Raw genomic sequence first — 20,035 nt, 5'->3', positions numbered from 1 at the left:
AATGAGTCTGCTTTACAGCCTTAGCTAACACCAGTTGACTTTTAGCTCATGCAGTACAGGCTCATGTACTAAGTTCCAGAGGCCCCAGGTTCTATTCTGCCCACTGGTGACCGGAGTCTGTCAGCATTACAAGTGGGGGCTTGTCCTGGATTTTAACTGGGAAGTCTCTCTGAAGCTCGGGATGTGCTTCCTCAGCTAGGGGAAGTATGTAACCCTCAGACCTGCTGAGTGTGGGGTTCTGTCCCATCTAGTGGCACCGAGACCACTGAGAGAGAGAGATTAATGAGTCTGCGCTACAGCCTTAGCCAACAGTCACTGCTTTTAGTTCATACAGTAGAGGCTCATGCACTAAACTCCAGAGGTCCCAGGTTCGATCCCGCCCGCTGACCGGGGTCTGTCAGCGTTACAGATACACCTTCCGAGTTTGAAAGCAAACCATTCATGGTTACTCCTTGAATACAGCTTTTCCAACCAGTTGTGCACCCACCTTCTAGTAAGTTCATCTAGACCATCTTTCCCTAGCTTGCTTCTGAGAATGTCATGTGGGGTTGTGTGAAAAGTCTTAGTAAAATCAAGATATATCATGTCTTTTGCTTCCTCTCTTTTCACGAGGCTGGTAATCCTGTCAAAGAAGGAAATTAGGTTGGTTTGGCATGATTTATTTTTGGAAAATCTAACCCTCTTATCTTCTAGGTGCTTGTTGAATGTTTAATTTTGTTCCAGTATCTTTTCAGTATCGAAGTCAGGCTGACTAGTTAATAATTTCCTGGGTTGTCTTTGTTCCCCTTTTTTAAAAACAGGTACTATGTTTGGCCTTCTCAAGTCTTCTGAGACTTCACCCACCCTCCATGATTTCTCAAAAATAATTGCTAACAGTTCTGAGATTGCTTTAGCTAGTTCCTTGTGTAACCTAGGATGATTTTTTCCACTGGACCCTGCTAACTGTAATACATCTAACTCATCTAAATATTCATTAACCTATTATTAGCCTGTTATTCTCTCCTCCCCTGTCTCTCACCCTGTCCCAATCCCTGCAGCAGCTGGAGCAGAGCCTGAGCCCCCTCGAGAGGAGACAGTCCCTGCTCCTGAGCCAGCTAGGCCCCTACTCCCTCCTCTAGCCTTTGGGGTGTGATGCCCTTTGGTATTTCCCGGGCAGCTTTCGAAAGGATCGGGGACAGGAGTTTATCAGCTGCACGCCCAGGCTGAGCGCCCCCAGCAGGGCTATCGTCACAAGGTCGAGGCTAGCCATCAGGGAGGGGGGCTCCTGCCTCTGCGGGGCTGGAATGGGAAAGCCAGGGGCAGGTGGACACTCCCTCACTGGCGGGGTGGGGGGAAGCGCGATGAGGGAGTCGCTCTGCTCCTTGGGGCAATCCTGCATCTGGGAACACGCAACCCCCCTGTGCCATGGGCAGGATTCCATCTCTCCCCTCCCGCTACCAGCCCCTACAGGAATCTCGGCCCAGCCCTAGGTCCTTCTGTTGTGAACAGCCAGTTAGCTGCAGAAACTTGGCTAGAATTATCCCTTCCTCTGGGAACCATACAATACCAGGGTTGGAAGGGACCTCAGGAGGTCATCTAGTCCAACCCCCTGCTCAAAGCAGGACCAATCCCCAGACAAATTTCTGCCCCAGATCCCTAAATGGCTCCCTCAAGGATTGAACTCACAACCCTGGGTTTAGCAGGCCAATGCTCAAACCACTGAGCTATCCCTCCCAAGCTGCCTGGTTAGTTGGGAAAGGGCACAGACTGTCTCTCGCCGTGTGTCTGGGCAGCTCCTGATACAACAGGCGATTTCTAGTTGTAATACAAAGAAGCCTGACTCTTTTCAATTCCAGCGCTAGGGGACAGGGACGGGAGGTTGCGGGTTATTCTGTTTAGAGGAATAGTTGAGGGTCGCACACTGTGTTGTTTTTGCAGGTTGTGCACCCCCACTCCCTGGGTGTCCACCTCAATTTTCGGGCTCCCTGCAACCCCCCACCTCCTCCCTCAAGCCAGGGGCTCCGTGTGCCTCCCTCCTCCCCTCCCCCTGCAAAGGACTCTGTGTCAGAACTGATAAAATTGAACCCCTCCAAGGGTACTTGGAGGCTATGACGAGTTTATAACCGACCAGGGGCACGTTATGCTGTGACAGAACAGAGCACGGGACGGATTCTATTCTGAGAACACGACACAGTTGAAATCTTCCATTCTTTGTGTTCGTAAACTCCATCAGGGCAGCTGCTGCTCGGCCCTGATCAGACACCCGGACTCTCCTGCCACTCGAAGCGCCTGCATTCTGGTCTCAGGCGCTAGCTCCGCGCTCGGGTGGGGACGGCTCTCCGAGCGGGGTAACCCCCCTCCAGCGCAAAGTGGGGATCTGCCCAGAGTGTCTCCTGCTCCTGTTGGGGTGAACCAGTGGTTCTGACACAAATACCCTGTGACCTGGAAATTCTCAGTTTCAAACATGGAATCAGATCCAGTCAGGTCTACAGAGCAAATGCTGCTCATCCACCAGGAGTGCGTCTAGGCCCCGGTCAGAGTGGGTGAGCGTGAGATCCCAGGGCTGAGCAAGCAAGGGGCTGCGGGGGGGAGGGGATCTGGCAGAGCTGGGTGTGAGGAGCCCAGGGCTGGGCAGGCAGGGGGCTCTGGGTCCAGATTAAGGGGCAGCAGCAGAGCTGGGAGTGGGGGACCTTAGTTCTGAGCTAGCAGGAGGCTGCAGGTCGGGAGTGAGGGGCTCCACCAGAGCTGGTGGGGGGTGAGGAACCCAGGGGAGCCCCGTGCCGTATGTCTCTACTTTGCAGCCTGTCAAAGACCTCACAGGATGTGATCAGCCCCCGCCACAGGCAGCACAGCAGGGCAGGGGGGGGCTCGGCCACGCAAACCGGGGTCCTGTCTTAGAAGGGACATGCAGCCCCCAGCTCTGTGGCTCTGCCAGGCACTGACAATCCCGGCCGCTGTAACCAGACGGGGTCACACTGCGAGTAGGGTTTGTCCCGCTCTTTCTAAGCCAGCACATAAGGGGTCCTGAACCCAGGAGTCCTGACTCCCAGCCCCACCCCCACTAGATCCCACTCCCCTCCCAGAGCTGGGGCTAGGCCAGACTCCCAGCCCCTCCCCAACACCCCGGGTGGGGCATTACCAGATTTGCGGCCCTAGAGATGGGATCTCGGCCTGTTACTGGAAAATGCCTGGTTAACGATTAACCCCTGAATCCGCCTGGGAGCCAGGCATGGGCCAGGGGGCTGGATCTTTGCTCTGCGCCCCTCACCCGCTCCCCACAGGGTGTCTGAGAAGTGGGGCCACCTGGCCTTTGAATTTAGGGGTGTCTAGGGATCTGAGCTGTTTTTAATCCAAAGCCCAAGGGGCTAATGCCCCCCCCGGCTGGGCTGACAGGGGAATGGGGAACACCCTTTAAGACATTCCATGCTCTGCCTTCTTGTTTGCCGGACACAAGGCAACATTTTCAGACGTTCGTTGCAGATTTTGACGGACTCCATGTTCAGTTGGATCAGCTTGGAAAAGATTCCCGGAGGTGCTGCTCCCCCAGACTCCAGTGCTGCGGGGACTTGTCATTAGTTATATTACATGTAAGAAAAATGATCCACAATACAGCTATATAATACCTAGAGAATACCTAGTAAAAATAAAAAAAAAAAAAAAAAAAAAAAAAATGAGCGTATGTGAAATTTACCTGTTCCAGGCAAATTTCTTTTCAGAATGACTTCATATTCATTTTTCATATATTCCAAGGCCAGAAAAGATCCTTATGATCATCTGGTCTGACATCCTGTATAGCACAGGCCACAGAGCTTTTCCAAAATAATACCTAGAGCATATCTTTTTATGAAAACATACAATCTTGCTTTAAAAAAAAAAGAGGCCAATTAAGTAAGTGAAAAAAACTGTTGAAGTGATAATCAAGATAGCCCAGTACAGACAGTTTGATAAGATGTGTGAGAATACTTACAAGGGGAGATAGATTCAATGTTTGTAATGGCTCAGCCATTCCCAGTCCTTATTCAATCCTAAATTGATTGGATCTAGTTTGCATATCAATTCCAGCTCAGCAGTCTCTCCTTGGAGTCTGTTTTTGAAGGTTTTCTGTTGTAATATAGCCACCCGCAGGTCTGTTATTGAATGACCAGACAGGCCGTTACAAACATTGAATCTATCTCCCCTTGTAAGTATTCTCACACTTCTTATCAAACTGTCCGTACTGGGCTATCTTGATTATCACTTTAAAAGTTTTTTTCCACTTAATTGGCCTCTCAGAGTTGGTAAGACAACTCTCACCTGTTCATGCTCTCTGTATGTGTGTATATATATATCCTCAATATATGTTCCATTCTATATGCATCCAAAGAAGTGGGCTGTAGCCCACAAAAGCTTATGCTCTAATAAATTTGTTAGTCTCTAAGGTGTCACAAGTACTCCTGTTCTTTTTGCGGATACAGCCTAACACGGCTGCTACTCTGAAACTTGTTAAAATGCTTTACAAATGTAAATCTAGAATTCATAAGCTTTTGGGTAAAGGGATGTGCTGAGCTGGGATTTGAATGAAGAAAAGGTAGTGAGATAGTGGCCTGAGGCAATGAGGAATATAGGAAGATACAGCAGAACCCTGTTTATCTGAACTAATTGGGATGGGGCCAGATCGGATAATCAAAAATCCAGATAAACCAGAGAATGGGAAAATGCATTGCTGCAGTGCCATCTAGCGGCCACAGGAGAGATCGCCCCCCTCTGCACCTGTGTGCGCTGGTAGTATGGTTAACACAGAGAGTCAGTTAATGGAGGGTTGGATAAATGGAGTTCTACTGTATACAGAAAAAGGCACATGGAGTGAGAAGGAACACAGACGGGGCACATTGTGTCACCAGGATAGAGTGAAGGGGCAAGGGAGAGGATGAAAGATGTTGAGCAGAGTTTATGTTTGAAATAAAATTGTGGCAGATATTGAGGGCAAAGAAAAGTGACTTAAGTGTCAGGGAAAGATAAGCGGAAGCAATCCAATGTTTATCTGAATCTCTTGATTGAATGGAATAAGTTGCTTTTATGCTTCTGCTGCTGCTATTTCTTCCCCCGCAGCAGTGAGAAACTTACATGATCCTAGTCAGTTTCCCCCTGCTTTTGCTGTGGCAGTATCTGCAGAGCAGAGAGCTTCCCTACTGCTGCTGTGGGGCACTATGGTATAGTCAAGTCTTGCTCCAAATTACTGACTTTTAATGAAAGGTGGTATGTGAAAATAACACAGTAGGGCACAGATTATCCAACAAGTTCTTGGAATGTTTTGGAGACAGTTTTTTTATTTCAGAAGGTGGAGAAAGCTACTGGGGGAGGCTGTTCTAGATTTGATTTTGACAAATAGGGAGGAACTGGTTGAGACTTTGAAAGTGGAAGGCAGCTTGGGTGAAAGTGATCATGAAAATGATAGAGTTCATGATTCTAAGGAATGGTAGGAGGGAGAACAGCACAATAAAGACAATGGATTTCAAGAAGGCAGACTTTAGCAAACTCGGAATTGGTAGGTAAAATCCCATGGGAAGCAAGTCTAAGGGGAAAAACAATTGAAGACAGTTGGCAGTTTTTCAGAGACATTATTAAGGACACAAGAGCAAACAATCCCACTGCGTAAGAAAGATAAGTAGTATGGCAAGAGACCACCCCTGGCTTAACTAGGAGATCTTCAATGATCTAAAAAAGACAATAACAGAAAATGTGGAAATGGCAGAGGTGCTTAATTACTTCTTTGTTTCAGTTTTCACCAAGAAGGTTGGTGTCTAACATAGTGAATGCCAATAAAAATGAGGTAGGATCACAGTCTAAAATAGAGAAAGAACAAGTCAAAAATTACTTGGAGGAGTTGTCTTCAAAACACCACGGCCTGTTGAAATGCATCCTAGAATACTCAAGGAGCTGACTGAGGAGATATTTGAGCCATTAGCAACTATCTTTGGAAAGTCATGGAAGACGGGAGACATTCCAGAAGACTGGAAAAGGGCAAATATAGTGCCCATCCATAAAAAGGGAAATAAGGACAACCCGGGGAATTAAACCAGTCAGCTTAACTTCTGTATCCGGAAAGATAATGGAGCAAATAATTAAGCAATCAATTTGCAAAGATCTAGAAGATAAGATGATAAATAACAGCATGGATTTGTCAAGAACAAATTTGTCAAACCAATCTGATAGCTTTCTTTGACAGGGTAACAAGCCTTGTTGATGGGGGGGAAGCGGTAGATGTGGTATATCTTGACTTTAGTAAGGCTTTTGATACCATCTCGCATGACCTTCTCATAAACAAACTAGGAAAATACAGCCTAGATGGAGCCACTATAAAGTGGGTGCATAATTGGTTGGAAAATCATTCCCAGAGAGTAATCATCAGTGGTTTACAGTCATGATGGAAGGGCATAACGAGTGGGGTCCCTCAGGGATCGGTTCTGGATCCCGTTCTTGTTCAATATCCTCATCAGTGATTTAGGTAATGGCATAGAGAGTATACTTATAAAGTTTGTGGACGCTACCAAGCTGAGAGGGGTTGTAAGTGCTTTGGGGGATAGGATTAAAATTCAAAATGATCTGGACAAACTGGAGTAATGGTTTGAAGCAAATAGGATTAAATTCAATAAGGACAAATGCAAAGTACTCCACTTAGGAAGGAACAATCAGTTGCACACATATAAAATGGGAAATGACTGCCTAGGAAGGAGTACTGCGGAAAGGGATCTGGGGGTCTTAGTGGATCGCAAGCTAAATATGAGTCAACAGTGTAACGCTGTTGCAAAAAAAGCAAACATCATTCTGGGATGTATTAGCAGGAGTATTGTAAGCGAGACACGAGAAATAATTCTTCCATTCTACTCTGCGCTGATTAGCCCTCAACTGGAGTACTGTGTCCAGGTCTGGGCGCCACATTTCAGGAAAGATGTGGACAAATTGGAGAAAGTCCAGAGAAGAGCAACAAAAGTGATTAAAGGTCTAGAAAACATGACCTGTGAGGGAAGATTGAAAAAATTTGGTTTGTTTAGTCTGGAGAAGAGAAGAGAAGACTGAGAGGGGACCTGATAAGTTTTCAAGTACATAAAAGGTTGTTAAAAGGAGGAGGGAGAAAAATTGTTCTCCTTAACTCCTGAGGATAGGACAAGAAGCAATGGGCTTAAATTGCAGCCAGGGAGGTTTAGGTTGGACATTAGAAAAAACTTCCTAACGGGCCGAGGGACATACTGGCCGCCGCTTCCAGCAATTCCCATTGGCCTGGAGCAGTGAACCACGGCCACTGGGAGCCGTGATCAGCCGAACCAGCGGATGCGGCAGGTAAACAAACTGGCCCAGCCCGCCAGGGGCTTTTCCCGCACAAGCAGCGGAACAAGTTTGGGAACCGCTGGTCTAGATAATACTTAGTCCTGCCATGAGTGCAGGGACTGGGCTAGATGACCTCTCAGGGTCCCTTCCAGTTCTATGATTCTATGTACCTGCTCTTTGTGACAGCTTTATTGATGAACTGTACTATGATAATATACAACCATACTATTGTATGAACTTGTGCAAATAATAATAATAATTTATAATAATTGATGGAGATATCCCATCTCCTAGAACTGGAAGGACCTTGAAAGGTCATCGAGTCCAGCCCCCTGCCTTCACTAGCAGGACCAAGTACTGATTTTTGCCCCAGATCCCCAAGTGGCCCCCTCAAGGATTGAACTCACAACCCTGGGTTTAGCAGGCCAATGCTCAAACCACTGAGCTATCCCTCCCCCCTCTAGTGCATGTCATGCTTAATTCTGATTTTTGTTAACTCATATGAACTCTGCATGGAATATTGGAAATCAACATTTTTCTTCCTGGACAGTGTTGTTGACAGATACTGTGCAGCAATTGCTTATTCAATTCAAACTCACTTTGCACCAAAGACCATTTTCATCAGTTTAATTGTCTTCCTTTATTAGGGTATATTGTTTGAAATCTTTCTTTAGTAATCAGGGATTTAGAACAAATTCATAAGTGTAGATTACCAAGCAGCAGTTTTACATTCAAGAGAAGGAAGAACAAACAATCTTATTCTTACACACCCTACTATATAAGAAACTGGCTGACCTTTACTGTAGTAAGTTGCTTGTGCGTAAAACATTCCAGACAAAATTTGGACCTGGTGTGAGCAGGTGAAACTCTAAGTGGATATAGTTTTATCTATTTATTCTATTTGGCCACAAGTAGTTGAATATTTGCTGTTCAGCCTATTGGCTGCTTTTGCTCATCTTTCCTGTTGGCTAAGGCTGTAAGAACCTGGTTCTTATGCTTTCTTTATGACCTATGCAAAATTAAGTTCTTAAAATGGATTCCCAATTATTTGGGTTTTTTAATTGCCAGCCTTATTGGAATCCAAGGGTGGGATGAGACCCATCCTTGACCTCTCTGGACTCAACAAATTAATCAAATATGTGAGTTCCACATGGTCATGCTATCTGGTATCCTCCCTACTTTGTCTCAGAATCACTGACTGGTTCCATAGGCTCCAGCTTCCTCCGGGCCCCAGGGGTGCTCAACCCCCTGCTCCACCCCAGGCCCTGCCCCCACCCATCCCCTTCCACCAACCTCCTGCCCACATTTCACCCCTACCCTGTCTCTTCCTGTCCAGTTCCGCACCCTCCCCAAGCACACCCCATCCCCTCCCTTCCAGTGCCTCCTGCACTCCGCGGAACAGCTGATCCGCAGTGAATGGGCGGCGCTGAGAGGGAGGGGGAGGAATTGATCGGTGGGGCTGCCAGCGGGCAGGAGGCTGCCAGTGAGTGGTAAGCACCAACTACTTTTTTTCAGTGGGTGCTCCAGGGCTTTGAGCACTGCTCCTCTATGTGTACTGCTAGGCAAAAGTGTCTAGCTCTTGAGCACACACACCTACCTGGAATACATGTCTGCATCACATCTTGAACCACAGGTACAGTAAGTAACCCTTTCCTCCTCCCATCTTCCCTCCCCCATACTACAGCTTCTCTGGTGATGCCCAGGAGCTCCCAGATTGGTTGTGCGCTGCTTTGTTCTTTTCCCCCAATTAAAATAAACTCTTCCAATATTTTCATTTAGAAGCAGTTAGCACCTGTATGGTTTGGTGTATGGACCTGAAATTGGGCAGGGAGTTGACCTGGTGTTAGAAATGTGCTTTTGCCTAAGTTATGAGTCTCTGAAAATCTTGATTTACACATGCTGAGTGAACACTTAGTGTGGCAGCCACATGCTGCGAAGAGTCTGCCTGCACTGAATATGCTCCTGCAGAAGGTTGCAGGGGCTGCTCCCAGCAGAATGGAGAAGCATTGTTCTCCTTGCTGGTGTTCAGGCAGCATGGAGGAAAAGGAGGAAACATCTTGACTGGAAAGCAGAGGAGTGAGAAGTGTTGGTGGCAGCAGGAATGTTGCAGAAGCTAGATGGCGAGAAGTAGCAGAGTGTGGTTGGCCAGGAACCATAGGATGGGGTCAACAGATAGGAAGAGGTGACTGGAGCTGGTTTGGGGGAAGGGGGGTAGGTTGTAAAAGAAGAAAGGAGGCAGGAGCTGGGTTGGACTAAATAGAAGAGCTGGTGGACAAAGACAGGCTATGGGGCACATGGGCTTAATGCTCTAAGCACCAGAATCTGAAATGTTGCTGTTGGAACCTTAATTTGGCCTGCCTGTGTGTGTGCGCGCACATTATGATCTTTTTATTATATGATCTATTTCCCCATCCCTTCTCTCCGCTCCACCCCGAACCCCTGCCTTATTCAATGCACAGGATGACAACCAATCAGGGTTGTGTAGTGAATGAGATTGTCTGTAGGAACTCTGCTTCATTTGTTGCAGAAGTTGGAAGGTGTGTAGTGAATGAGATGGGATTGTAGGAAGAAAGAATGGTCTGCTGGTTAAGGAAATTAAGTGCCACCTTGAAGAATTAGATTCTATCCTTGCTTCTACCACAGAGTTCCTGTGTGATGTTGGGTAAGTCACTTCAACCAAACTTTTCACAGACAGTCGTTAATTGTGTTCCTCATTTCCTGGTTGCCCAATGTGAGACGTGTGGCCAGATTTGCAGAAGTGCTGAGCCCTTGATACTGGAGTCTTACATGGCACTTTTCCTCAGTAGATCTCAAAGCACTTTACAAAGGAAGTCAGCATCATTATCCCCATGGGGATATCACCACCTGTTCTCACAGGGATGTTGTGGAGATAAATTAATTAAAGTTTGTGAAGCACTTGGTGAGAGCATGATAGAAATGCCCAGCAGGAAACTAATAATTTTGTATTCAGCACAGGGTTTGGATGGTATATGTTAAATAAGGTTGGGGGCCATGCTTTGAATCAGTAGGATAAAAAAGAATATTGAATAACTACACATTCACTGAACGAAAAAATAGTATATGATCATGTCACTAAAGACAGAGACTCCTCCATCATAATTCATAAACACAAGGGGGGACAGAATTAAAGTTGCATGGACAGCCTTAATTCTGGCAGTTCCTAAACTATGAGAAGTTGACTTTGCAAGTTTAACTTTCTTAATGTAATGTTTTAAATATAATTTTATATACAGTTTTATGTTCCTTCTTATTCATCTCCATTTCTAAGATAAACAGTCCTAATCTTCTCACTTTTCATGAGAGCTCTTTCATATCCTAATCATTCTCCCCTTTCTCTGATTCCCCTCCACTTAATTCTGCAATAATTCTTTTTGAGATGGTGACCACTACTGCATACAGAGTCCATATGATGGTGCAACATTTAATTATACAATGGAGTTATAATATCTTCTGTGTGAGTCTCCATTTCCATTCTTTGTTCATCCTAATATCTTGTTAGCTGTATCAAGTCAGGAAAGGGATCTATGCATTATTGTGGACCGTAGTGAAGATGTTGACTCTGTGTGCTTGTAAAACAAACAAACAAACAAAAACCCCCACCCTAAACAAATTTAGAACTCTGTAAGGTATGAGAAATTACAAAGTAATCTATATTGGAGGAAAAATTTGGATTTATCAGTGTTCAGTTCCATCTTTGCATTCAAGAAGTTAGAGCCTAAAAACCCAAGTTCATTTCACAGTTTAGATAACTTATTTAGAATGGATAGGGGGGGGTGTAGTCCTAATACATTTTTGAAAATATCTTTGGAAGCATAGCTATGTTACAGCTGGTTCTACAGGTTTTTCATAATAGTCTTTGGAGGGAGAATGGAGCTGAAATACATTCTCACTTGCTATTATATCAACCAAGCCAAAGTCAGGTCTGAGTGGTGTTCTGGTTGCAGGAATGCACTGAAGTAGCTTTGATAACTTTTGGGCCAAAACACCCCCTACATATAAAACTATATATTTTTCTTCAGTAATACTGTCTTTTATCATAGATATACTATGCTCCCTGTGACAAAGTTCCTCCTCTGCCTTGGTGGGTTCTATGCTTTCTGGCGGATTTGCTCGCCTCAGAGGTTTTCAGCAGTCCTCAGTTTGTCTCCTTTTATTAGTGGCACAAACCTGCTGTTCATTTGGCTAACCTCATCACTGGCCAGCATGGGAAAAAGGAGGAGAACAATCCCCCTCAGTCTCTGCTGGCCCACCTAATGGGTTGTGGGACAGGCCAGAGACCTTCCCCTCTGGTGGGACCCATAGTCCAGATCAACTCCTCTTATATCAAATTGGGGGATGGAGGTAACAGAATTGTTTACAAGCCCACTGACTGCAATGGCAATACACTGGTATTACTGCAAGGCACAATATAAAGGCAAATTTGTGTAAATAAAGACTTAATTTCGCCTGTAGAAACGCTTGCTACTGGTGGAAGAGTCAGTTGGGGAGGAAGAATAGTTAATGTATAGAGTACTGGACTGTGAAATTGGGTTTAATTTTTGGCTTGGCCAAAGACTTACTTTGGGAGCTTAGCAAGTCAATTAACCTATTATTTGTGTCCGGCACAAGGGGGGAATTGAACCCACATCCTAGAGTACTCTAATCAGTGAGCTAAAAGTTATAAGGGAGGTCCTCCTCCACCTCAAAACCCCTCCCTCAAAGCATTTTTTTAAATAGTCCTCTTTGGCTTTTGTCAAAATGTCAAAAATCTGAAGAAAATTGTCTTGAAATGGGTTGAAACAGAATGTTTTGTTTCAACATTTACTAAAATGTCTTTTTTTTTTTTTTTTTTGGTTTGGTTTGGTGGACACTTCTGTGAACTCTATACACAATCTTTAACAGTTCAGGATCAACTGAAGCTGCAATTTTTGGCAAATAAGCAATTTGCTGAAAAATTGTGCCTATTTCTACCTCAGAGTACAACTTGCATTGACTTCAGACTGAAAACCTTCATTGGGAGTATAGCCTGCCTGGTTGAAGCATTTAAGCTATTTTGACTTGTCGAAGGTGGCTTTGGTGCAATACAGCATAGGCTATTTGTTTACCTACTTTTTGTTTTGAGTTTCTGTTCTCACAGTAAAAATGTTAGTGAGGCCTTACACTTGTCCTTTTTCAGCATAGATGAGCATTTTAAAGGTTTTTTTTTTCTATTTTTTAATCCATTGATTAATTCATTGATTTTTATCCACCCAGGTTGACTGCAACTAGCTGCCATTGACAAAATTTAATTTGTTGATGTTAATGATGGACTGATTTATTTTCAGATCTCCATAGAGAATGATTATCTAGGCCCCAGGAGGATTGAGAGCCTACAAAAAGAAGATGCAGATTGGCAGCGGAAAGCCCACATGGCTGTCCTTTCTATTCAGGATCTTACTGTTAAGTACTTCGAAATAACAGCCAAAGCACAGAAAGGTAACCATTTTACACTGTCTTTATTTTTTTCACATAAAGGTTATTTGAAATCTAAGTTGAATTTTAATAGTTCCTTTTTTTAAGAAAGGGGAAAAATATGATCCGAGAAAGTATAGGCCTGTTAGTTTGATCCCAGTTCTATGCAAGGTCTTGGAACAAATTTTGAAAGAGAAAGTAGTTAAGGACATAGATGTTAATGGTAATTGGGGTAAAATGCAACATGGTTTTACAAAAGGTAGATTGTGCAAGACCAACCTGCTCTCCTTTTTTGAGAAGATAACTGATTTTTAAACAACAGAAATTAAGTAGATCTAATCTACCTGGATTTGACTAAGGCATTTGATAAGGTTCCACATGGGAAAATATTTGTTAAATTGGAGTAGATGGGGATTAGTATGAAAATTGAAAGGTGGATAAGGAACTGGTTAAAGGGAGACTACAATGGGTCATACTGAAAGGTGAATTGTCAGGCTGGAGGGAGGGGGCTCCTCAGGGATCGGTCTTAGGACCAAACTTATTTAATGTTTAATTACTGGCACAGAAAGTGGGAATGTGCTAATAAAATGTGCAGATGAGACAAAGTGGGGAGGTATTACCAATATAGAGGAGGACTGGAATATCATACAAGAAGATCTAGATGCCCTTGTAAACTGGAGTAATAGAAATGGGATAATATTTAATAGAGCAAAGTGCAAGATAATGCATGTAGGAACTAACAAGAAGAATTTTTGCTATAAGCTGGGTATGTATCAGTTGGGAATGACAGAGGAGGAGAAAGAACTGGGTGTATTGGTTGATCACAGGATGACTATGACCCGCCGGTGTGATGTGACTGTGGAAAAGGCTAATGCAGTCCTAGGATGCATCAGGCGAGGTATTTCCAGTAGAGTCAGGGAAGTGTTGGTATCACTGTGCAAGGCATTGGTCTGACCTCCATCTGGAATACTGTGTGCAATTCTGGTTTAAGAAAGATGAATTCAAACTGGAACAGGTGCAGGGAAGGGCTACTAGGATTATCCCAGTAATGGAAAAACCTACCTTATGAGAGGAGACTCAAAGAGATGGGTTTGTTTAGCTTAGCCAAAAGAAGCCTGAGGGAGGATCTGATTGCTCTCTCTAAATATATCATAGGGATAAATACCAGGATGGAAAAGGAGTTATTTAAGTTAAGCTCCAACGTGGACACAAGAACAAATGGATATAAACTGGCCATCAACAAATTTAGGCTTGAAATTAGATGAAGATTTCTAACCATCAGAGGAGTGAAGTTCTGGAACAGCCTTCCAAACAGAGCAGTAGGGGCAAAATACCTAACTGGCTTCAAGACTGAGCTTGATAAGTTTATGGAGAGATGTTATGATGAGACTGCCCACGACAGCACATAGCTGATCTGTTACTGATAGCAACAGATGTTGCCAACGGCCAGTAACGGGACACTAGAAAGAGAGGGCTCTGAGTTACTACAGCAAAATCTTTCTCAGGTGTCTGGCTGGTAGGTGTTGCCGACATGCTCAGGGTCTAACTGATCACCATATTTGGGGTCGGGAAGGAATTATCCACTGGGTTAGATTAGCAGAGACCCTGGGGTTTTTTCATCTTCCTCTGCTGCACTGGGCATGGGTCACTTGCAAGTTTAAACTAGAGTAAATGGTGGATTCTCTGTAACTTGATGTCTTTAAATCATGATTTGAGGATTTCAGTAACTCAGCCAGAGATTAGGGGTCTATTAAAGGAGTGGGTAGGTGAGGTTCTGTGGCCTGCAACGTGCAGGAGGTCAGACTAGAATCAGTTATCACAATGGTCCCTTCTGACCTTAAAGTCTGTGAGTCTGTGTTGTTGTGCTTTTCTTTTCCCTTAGAGGAAACTGGAGCTTTCTTTCTTTTTTTCTTTCATCCTGTTTCTGCCTGTCCATCTCTCTCTTTAATCGGTCCTCCTTCTCAAACACCCACAATAGCAAACAAAAATGCTCCCTCAATGCAATCGTGTTTGTGCTCCTCCACAGCAGCACTTTTTGTGATTAGGGCACCCCCTATGCAGACTAGAATTCCTGCAGAATTTTCTTCTTTTTCAGGTAGGTGGCAACCATAATATCAATTTTGTCTCACTCTTTCATCTGACTCAGCTTTTCTTGTTCCTTTCTCTCATCAGTTAGACCTTACATAACTGTAACTATCTTGCTACACTATTCAGAGAATACTTTACCCAGGTTCATCTGCAAAAGGTATCTGCTGTTTGGAAGTCTGCCCTGATGTAACTAAGGCCTTTTCTATACTAGAAAATGCACCAGTTTAACTAAATCAATTTAAAAGTCACTCTAGTTAAATCCTAACATAGACATGCTTAAATTGGCCCTTCCTTGTATTGATTTAGCTTAAGTCAGTATCTTACCAATGCAAGCTACACTGATTTAAGCAAGGGTTAAACTTGTTTAACGACAGTGAATTTTTAAAAACATTATTTAGTTAAATAAGTGCACTGTGAAGTATAGACAAGACTTTGTCAGAAAAATGTTTTCCTGTGACTTATTTGCCATCAATGTAGGTGAAGTAGCTAGAATGGTCCCTTGAAAAAATGTGTTAACTATTTATGTTAAACAATCTGTTTCACCTGGTATTTAGTTGTGATGCTTTGAATAGGTTTCCCAGACCTGAAGAAGAGCTCTGTGTAAGCTCAAACGCTTGTCTCTCTCACCAACAGAAGGTAGTCCAATAAAAGATGTTACCTCACCCACCTTGTCTCCAATATCCTGGGACTGACATAGTTACAACACTGCATCCATCCATCCCTCTGTTGTCTCTTGTCTTATATTTAGATTGTCAGGTCTTTGGGGCAGCTCTTTTTGTTCATATTTGTACAATGGGGTCCTCATATATGATTAGGGCTCCTAGGTGCTATGGTAATTCTAAGAATAATAAAAATAAGGACAGATTTTGTTACTGAGTGAGGAAGCAAGGTGTGAGTAACCAACTAGCTTGCCATTCAACAGCTATCCCTTACTGAGGGTACCACTGCATTAAACACCTGGGCCCAGATTTAGGCCTAAATTCCTTTGAGGATCTGGGGCCTGGAGACTGAATGCTTCATCTGTGGACTCCTGAATTTCAGCGAGTTTTGCGTAGCAGAAGTGTTCAAATAATGTCATGTAATTGCCCTGCATGGTTTAAATCAGTGAATGGCTTATCTGTCTCAGCCCAAGTAGTGGTTGGTGCTCAAGATAAATGAGTTCTAATCTTGATCAGGCAAGGGACTTCTGCTATCCTGGAAGGTTCCCAAAGAAATTCAGATTCATCTGGTTATGACCAGTCTTCCTGTGTTCTGTATGGTTAACTTGAACTTAATTCTTTGGCAAGGAACCTGGATTTTCCAACAGCTTCAACTTTTAAAAAAAATGTTTTGTTACGTTAAATACACAGTCAGTACAATATTCATTGGGGAGTTAAATTTTAATATTAAAGTGTAATTTTGTTGCCCCATAATTCTTAGTGCTGCAGATTTGTACTGAACACACAACTGCAAGAAGTTGTCAAGGGAAGCTGGAGGCTTTGGTAGGTAGAAGGTGACATTTGGGACTCTAAGCAGTTGGGAACATATGGAAGGCAGTTTAGAATTATAGGTTAAACACATCAGCTGGATATTTCTGTTAAATCAGGGGCCTCAACCTAAATAAATATCAGGAAGTTGCAATTATATTTCCCCTCACATATTGCTATTTGGGAGGGAGTTGGGATGGGGGCAGGTGGTGGTTCCCTCTGGAGATAGTTTGCACCATTGTGCTTAAATGATTAGCAGTGAAACAATATTGGCATTTAGATTGCCATTATAAGGGCTCAAAGATAACACTCAGTAGGTAAATGTGGAAGCTCACACTTATTTTAAAGATATTATTCAGGCTGTTTACAGACTTGAGTCGCTGTCATTCAGTTCACAAAGTTTTCTTTGCAACCAGTAAAGCTAAAATGTAGGGCCCTGGAGGTATCCTAGATATGTAGGATTGGAAGAGACCTCGTTGGTCATCTAGTCCAGTCTCCTGAACTGAAACAAGACAAAGTATTATTTATATCAGAGGTTTCTAGACTTTTTTCTTATTGTGTACCCTCTGCCAGATCAATCAGCTGCCTGCGTACCGTCAGTGATGCTGTATATATAAGAAAGGTGACCATTTATATCACTGTTGTTACTACTGTTAAACAATTTCCATAAATCTGGTGCAAAGTATGGCATATAAAACATCAATGGAAAAGTTAAGATTTGCTAAGTATGATTATCTTCTTTATATGCATATCATGTTTGTATCCGAAGTCATGAATATTGGCTATGTACTTGTATCTTACATGTATTCCTGGACTTCCCCCAGATAGCTGTCTAGCCCTAATGTAAACCTATGTCGGAGGTTGTCAAACTGCGACTCGCGAGCTGCATGTGGCTCTTTTTACAGTTAAAATGCGGCTCGCAGCCCCCACCCCCCCTTCTCTGCCTACCAGACTGGAGCAAGGAGCTCAGGGTTTCAGCCCCATGGGAGATGCCTGTCTGGGGTTGGGGCTTCAGCAGGAGCAGTGCAGAAGCCCCGAGCCTCAGCAGGCACCTCCTATGTGGGTGAAGCCCTAAGGGCCCCCCCCCCTCGCCCCACTGCAGGGCTGAAGCCCCAAGACTCCGCCACAGGACAGGAGCCCAGCAGATGCGCCTGGTTCTCGAACTTCTGAAGATTATCATATGCGGCTCGGAGGGTCAGTAGGTTTGGCCACCCCTGAGCTATGTATTGATGGCCCATTAAGATCACTCCACTCTCTCATATGGCCCATTGAAGAAACTCATCCCGCTCAGTAGGTGTTCCTGTGGATGCCTCAGACAGCGAGGAGCCAATGGCCACCCCTTGTGATTTAGCAAAATATATAGGGGCATGTGATATGTCCATGTGACCCTGGACTCCATCTTGGGCCAGTAACTTTCCATACATAGGGGCTGTGGGATTTGTTTGGGACAGTAAATTTCCATGCACATGGCAAAGAATAGGAAAGACACATGAGACAACTCCATTTTGCTTCTTTCCTGCTCTAATTGTCTGGACTGTAGATTTACAACTACAGTAAAAGGAGCATCTTGAACTATGGACTGAGGACCTTCCAATCTTTTGGAAGTTACCAGAGACTTTTGCAAGCCAGCAGTCTATTCCGTCACTGCTACAAACCCGATATAAGAACTTTGCAATCATTTTTGTATGTATATGATCTATTAACCATTTATCTCTCTCCTTTTATTAATTAATCTTTCATTAGTTTTCTAAAGATTGGCTGACAACATATTTGAGTAAGATTTGAGATACATATTGACCTGGGGATAAGTGTCTGATCCTTTGGGATTAGTAAGAACCTCACATATGGTGAAATGGATTTTCAGTAACTTCTTACTATATTAGACTTGGCTGGAATGCTTAAAGGGGACTGTGTTTTGGCTTCTGGTTAACCAGTGTTGTAATGCAGAAGCTGTTTTATTACTAGCCTGGTGAATCTAATTATAGAATAAACCACCAGCTTTGGGGATTGCCTGCCCTATTTCTTGCAGTCTGCCCTGAGTGTACATTCTCAGTGTGATCCATCCCAGGCACTCGGTCACACCCACTTGCAGATCTACTAGCTGCCCATGTACCCCTACTCTTCTCCGCACTGATACTACCGGTCTTTAGCCATTTGTCCATATTTTACTGTTACTTTCAGATATAGTTACAGTGTGACGTATACAACCATAAAAAAAGCCCGGACTAAGTTTTGAGCTCGGTTAGACTGGACAGCTTTTCAGAGTGGTAGCCGTGTTAGTCTGTATCAGTTGTTTTTGTTTAGACCGAACAGTTGCTGGTCAACTGAACCCAGGCTGTACAGTGATTGGAGGTGAGGGCTTCTACATCAGCATCTCTGTATATCCATGTTCTCATTGGTACATCTTGAAGTAAATTAACTACCGTATTTTATGTAACAAATTCCCACAGAGTTTTAAAGCTTTAAGGTTAGCCTATTAGGAAAATGTAATAAATAAAATAATAAATCCACCATTACATAATTTCTCCTGCATACCCCTCAGAGATGCCCGGGGGAGGGGGCGTTCCAGGGGGTATGCATACCAAAGTTTGGGAGCCCCTGATGTAGATCATCCCTGAAATGTTTGTCTAACGTGTTTTTAAAAATCTCCAGAGACTGAGATTTCATAACCTCCTTATGTAATTTGTTCCAGTGCTTAACTACCCTTACAGTTGAGAAGTTTTTCCTAATTTCCCTTGCTGCAATTTAAGCCCTTGTCCTGTCCTCTGTGGATAAGGAGAACAATTTATCACCCTCTAGAACAACCTTTTATGTACTTGAAAACTGTTATGTCCCTCCCAATTCCGATGTAGTTCAGGTGAGTATGTTTTACACTGTTGTGCTTGTTGTTTATTTTAAAGGCTTAGCTTCTCTGACAGTGGGTGTTTTTTTGTGGCAGCAGAACTATGGAGTATGATGATATACCTGGAAACTTAACATTGGCGAGTGCTTCAAACAAAGTAAACAGAAATTTGAAACAAACTAGGTTTCAAAAATTTTACTAAATTTCAAACTGTGTCTACAGTGGTCAAAAGCAGAAGTATAATGGAGAATGATAGTTCTGGGGAGATTGTGTTGTTGCAGAAGTCATGCAGAAATTACTATTGCAGAAATTGTTGATGTGTTTATAGGAATTGTGATAGCGCTAACAAATTGTATATGAAATTTAACAGCACATCAAATTTCATGTATTTTAGCTGTATTAACGGAGCTCTGTTTTTCTTTTACAGCTGTGTATGATCGAATGCGAGCAGATCAGAAAAGGTTTGGTAAGGCAGCATGGGCGGCAGCAGTAGAACGTATGGAAAAGTTGCAGTATGCAGTTTCTAAGGAGACTCTGCAGCTGATGAGAGCTAAAGAAATTTGTTTGGAGCAGAAGAAACATGCACTGAAAGAAGAGGTAATTTCTCATACAAATCTATTTAAAATTTAAAATATTGGGATTTGTTGTGAATTAATTCTGAGTTTACATAAAATCTTTAAGAAAATTAAACATTTATAAGGCTATTTACAAAAAATCTCTAATTTTTTACCATTGCAAACTGAGATGCTGTCATCAGTCTTGTTGGGCAGATGGCGGCCAGTTGCAATGTAGATTTTGTATTTGTACCATTTTCCTTCCATATTTTCCGGTACCCTGTATTGTCTCCTTCATTGTACTGTTTAATAAGCAGTCTAGAAACTCTTTGAGAAAACATGTTTTAGTA

General features: G+C 43.4%; 1 protein-coding gene across 1 annotated transcript in view; it reads left to right on the top strand.

The window, feature by feature from the left end:
- The window catches only part of JMY (junction mediating and regulatory protein, p53 cofactor), a 138,835-nt gene that overhangs the window by 40,558 nt on the left and 78,242 nt on the right, over positions 1-20,035 (top strand). Inside the window, exons 3-4 of the mRNA XM_034773142.1 lie at positions 12,609-12,759; positions 19,559-19,728. Coding sequence (XP_034629033.1) covers positions 12,609-12,759; positions 19,559-19,728 — 321 coding nt within the window. The remainder of the gene's footprint in view (positions 1-12,608; positions 12,760-19,558; positions 19,729-20,035) is intronic.

Source organism: Trachemys scripta, chromosome 6, assembly GCF_013100865.1.
Source record: "Trachemys scripta elegans isolate TJP31775 chromosome 6, CAS_Tse_1.0, whole genome shotgun sequence".
In the NCBI taxonomy this organism is placed as follows: domain Eukaryota; kingdom Metazoa; phylum Chordata; order Testudines; family Emydidae; genus Trachemys; species Trachemys scripta.
This window is presented reverse-complemented; position numbering and strand designations above follow the sequence as displayed.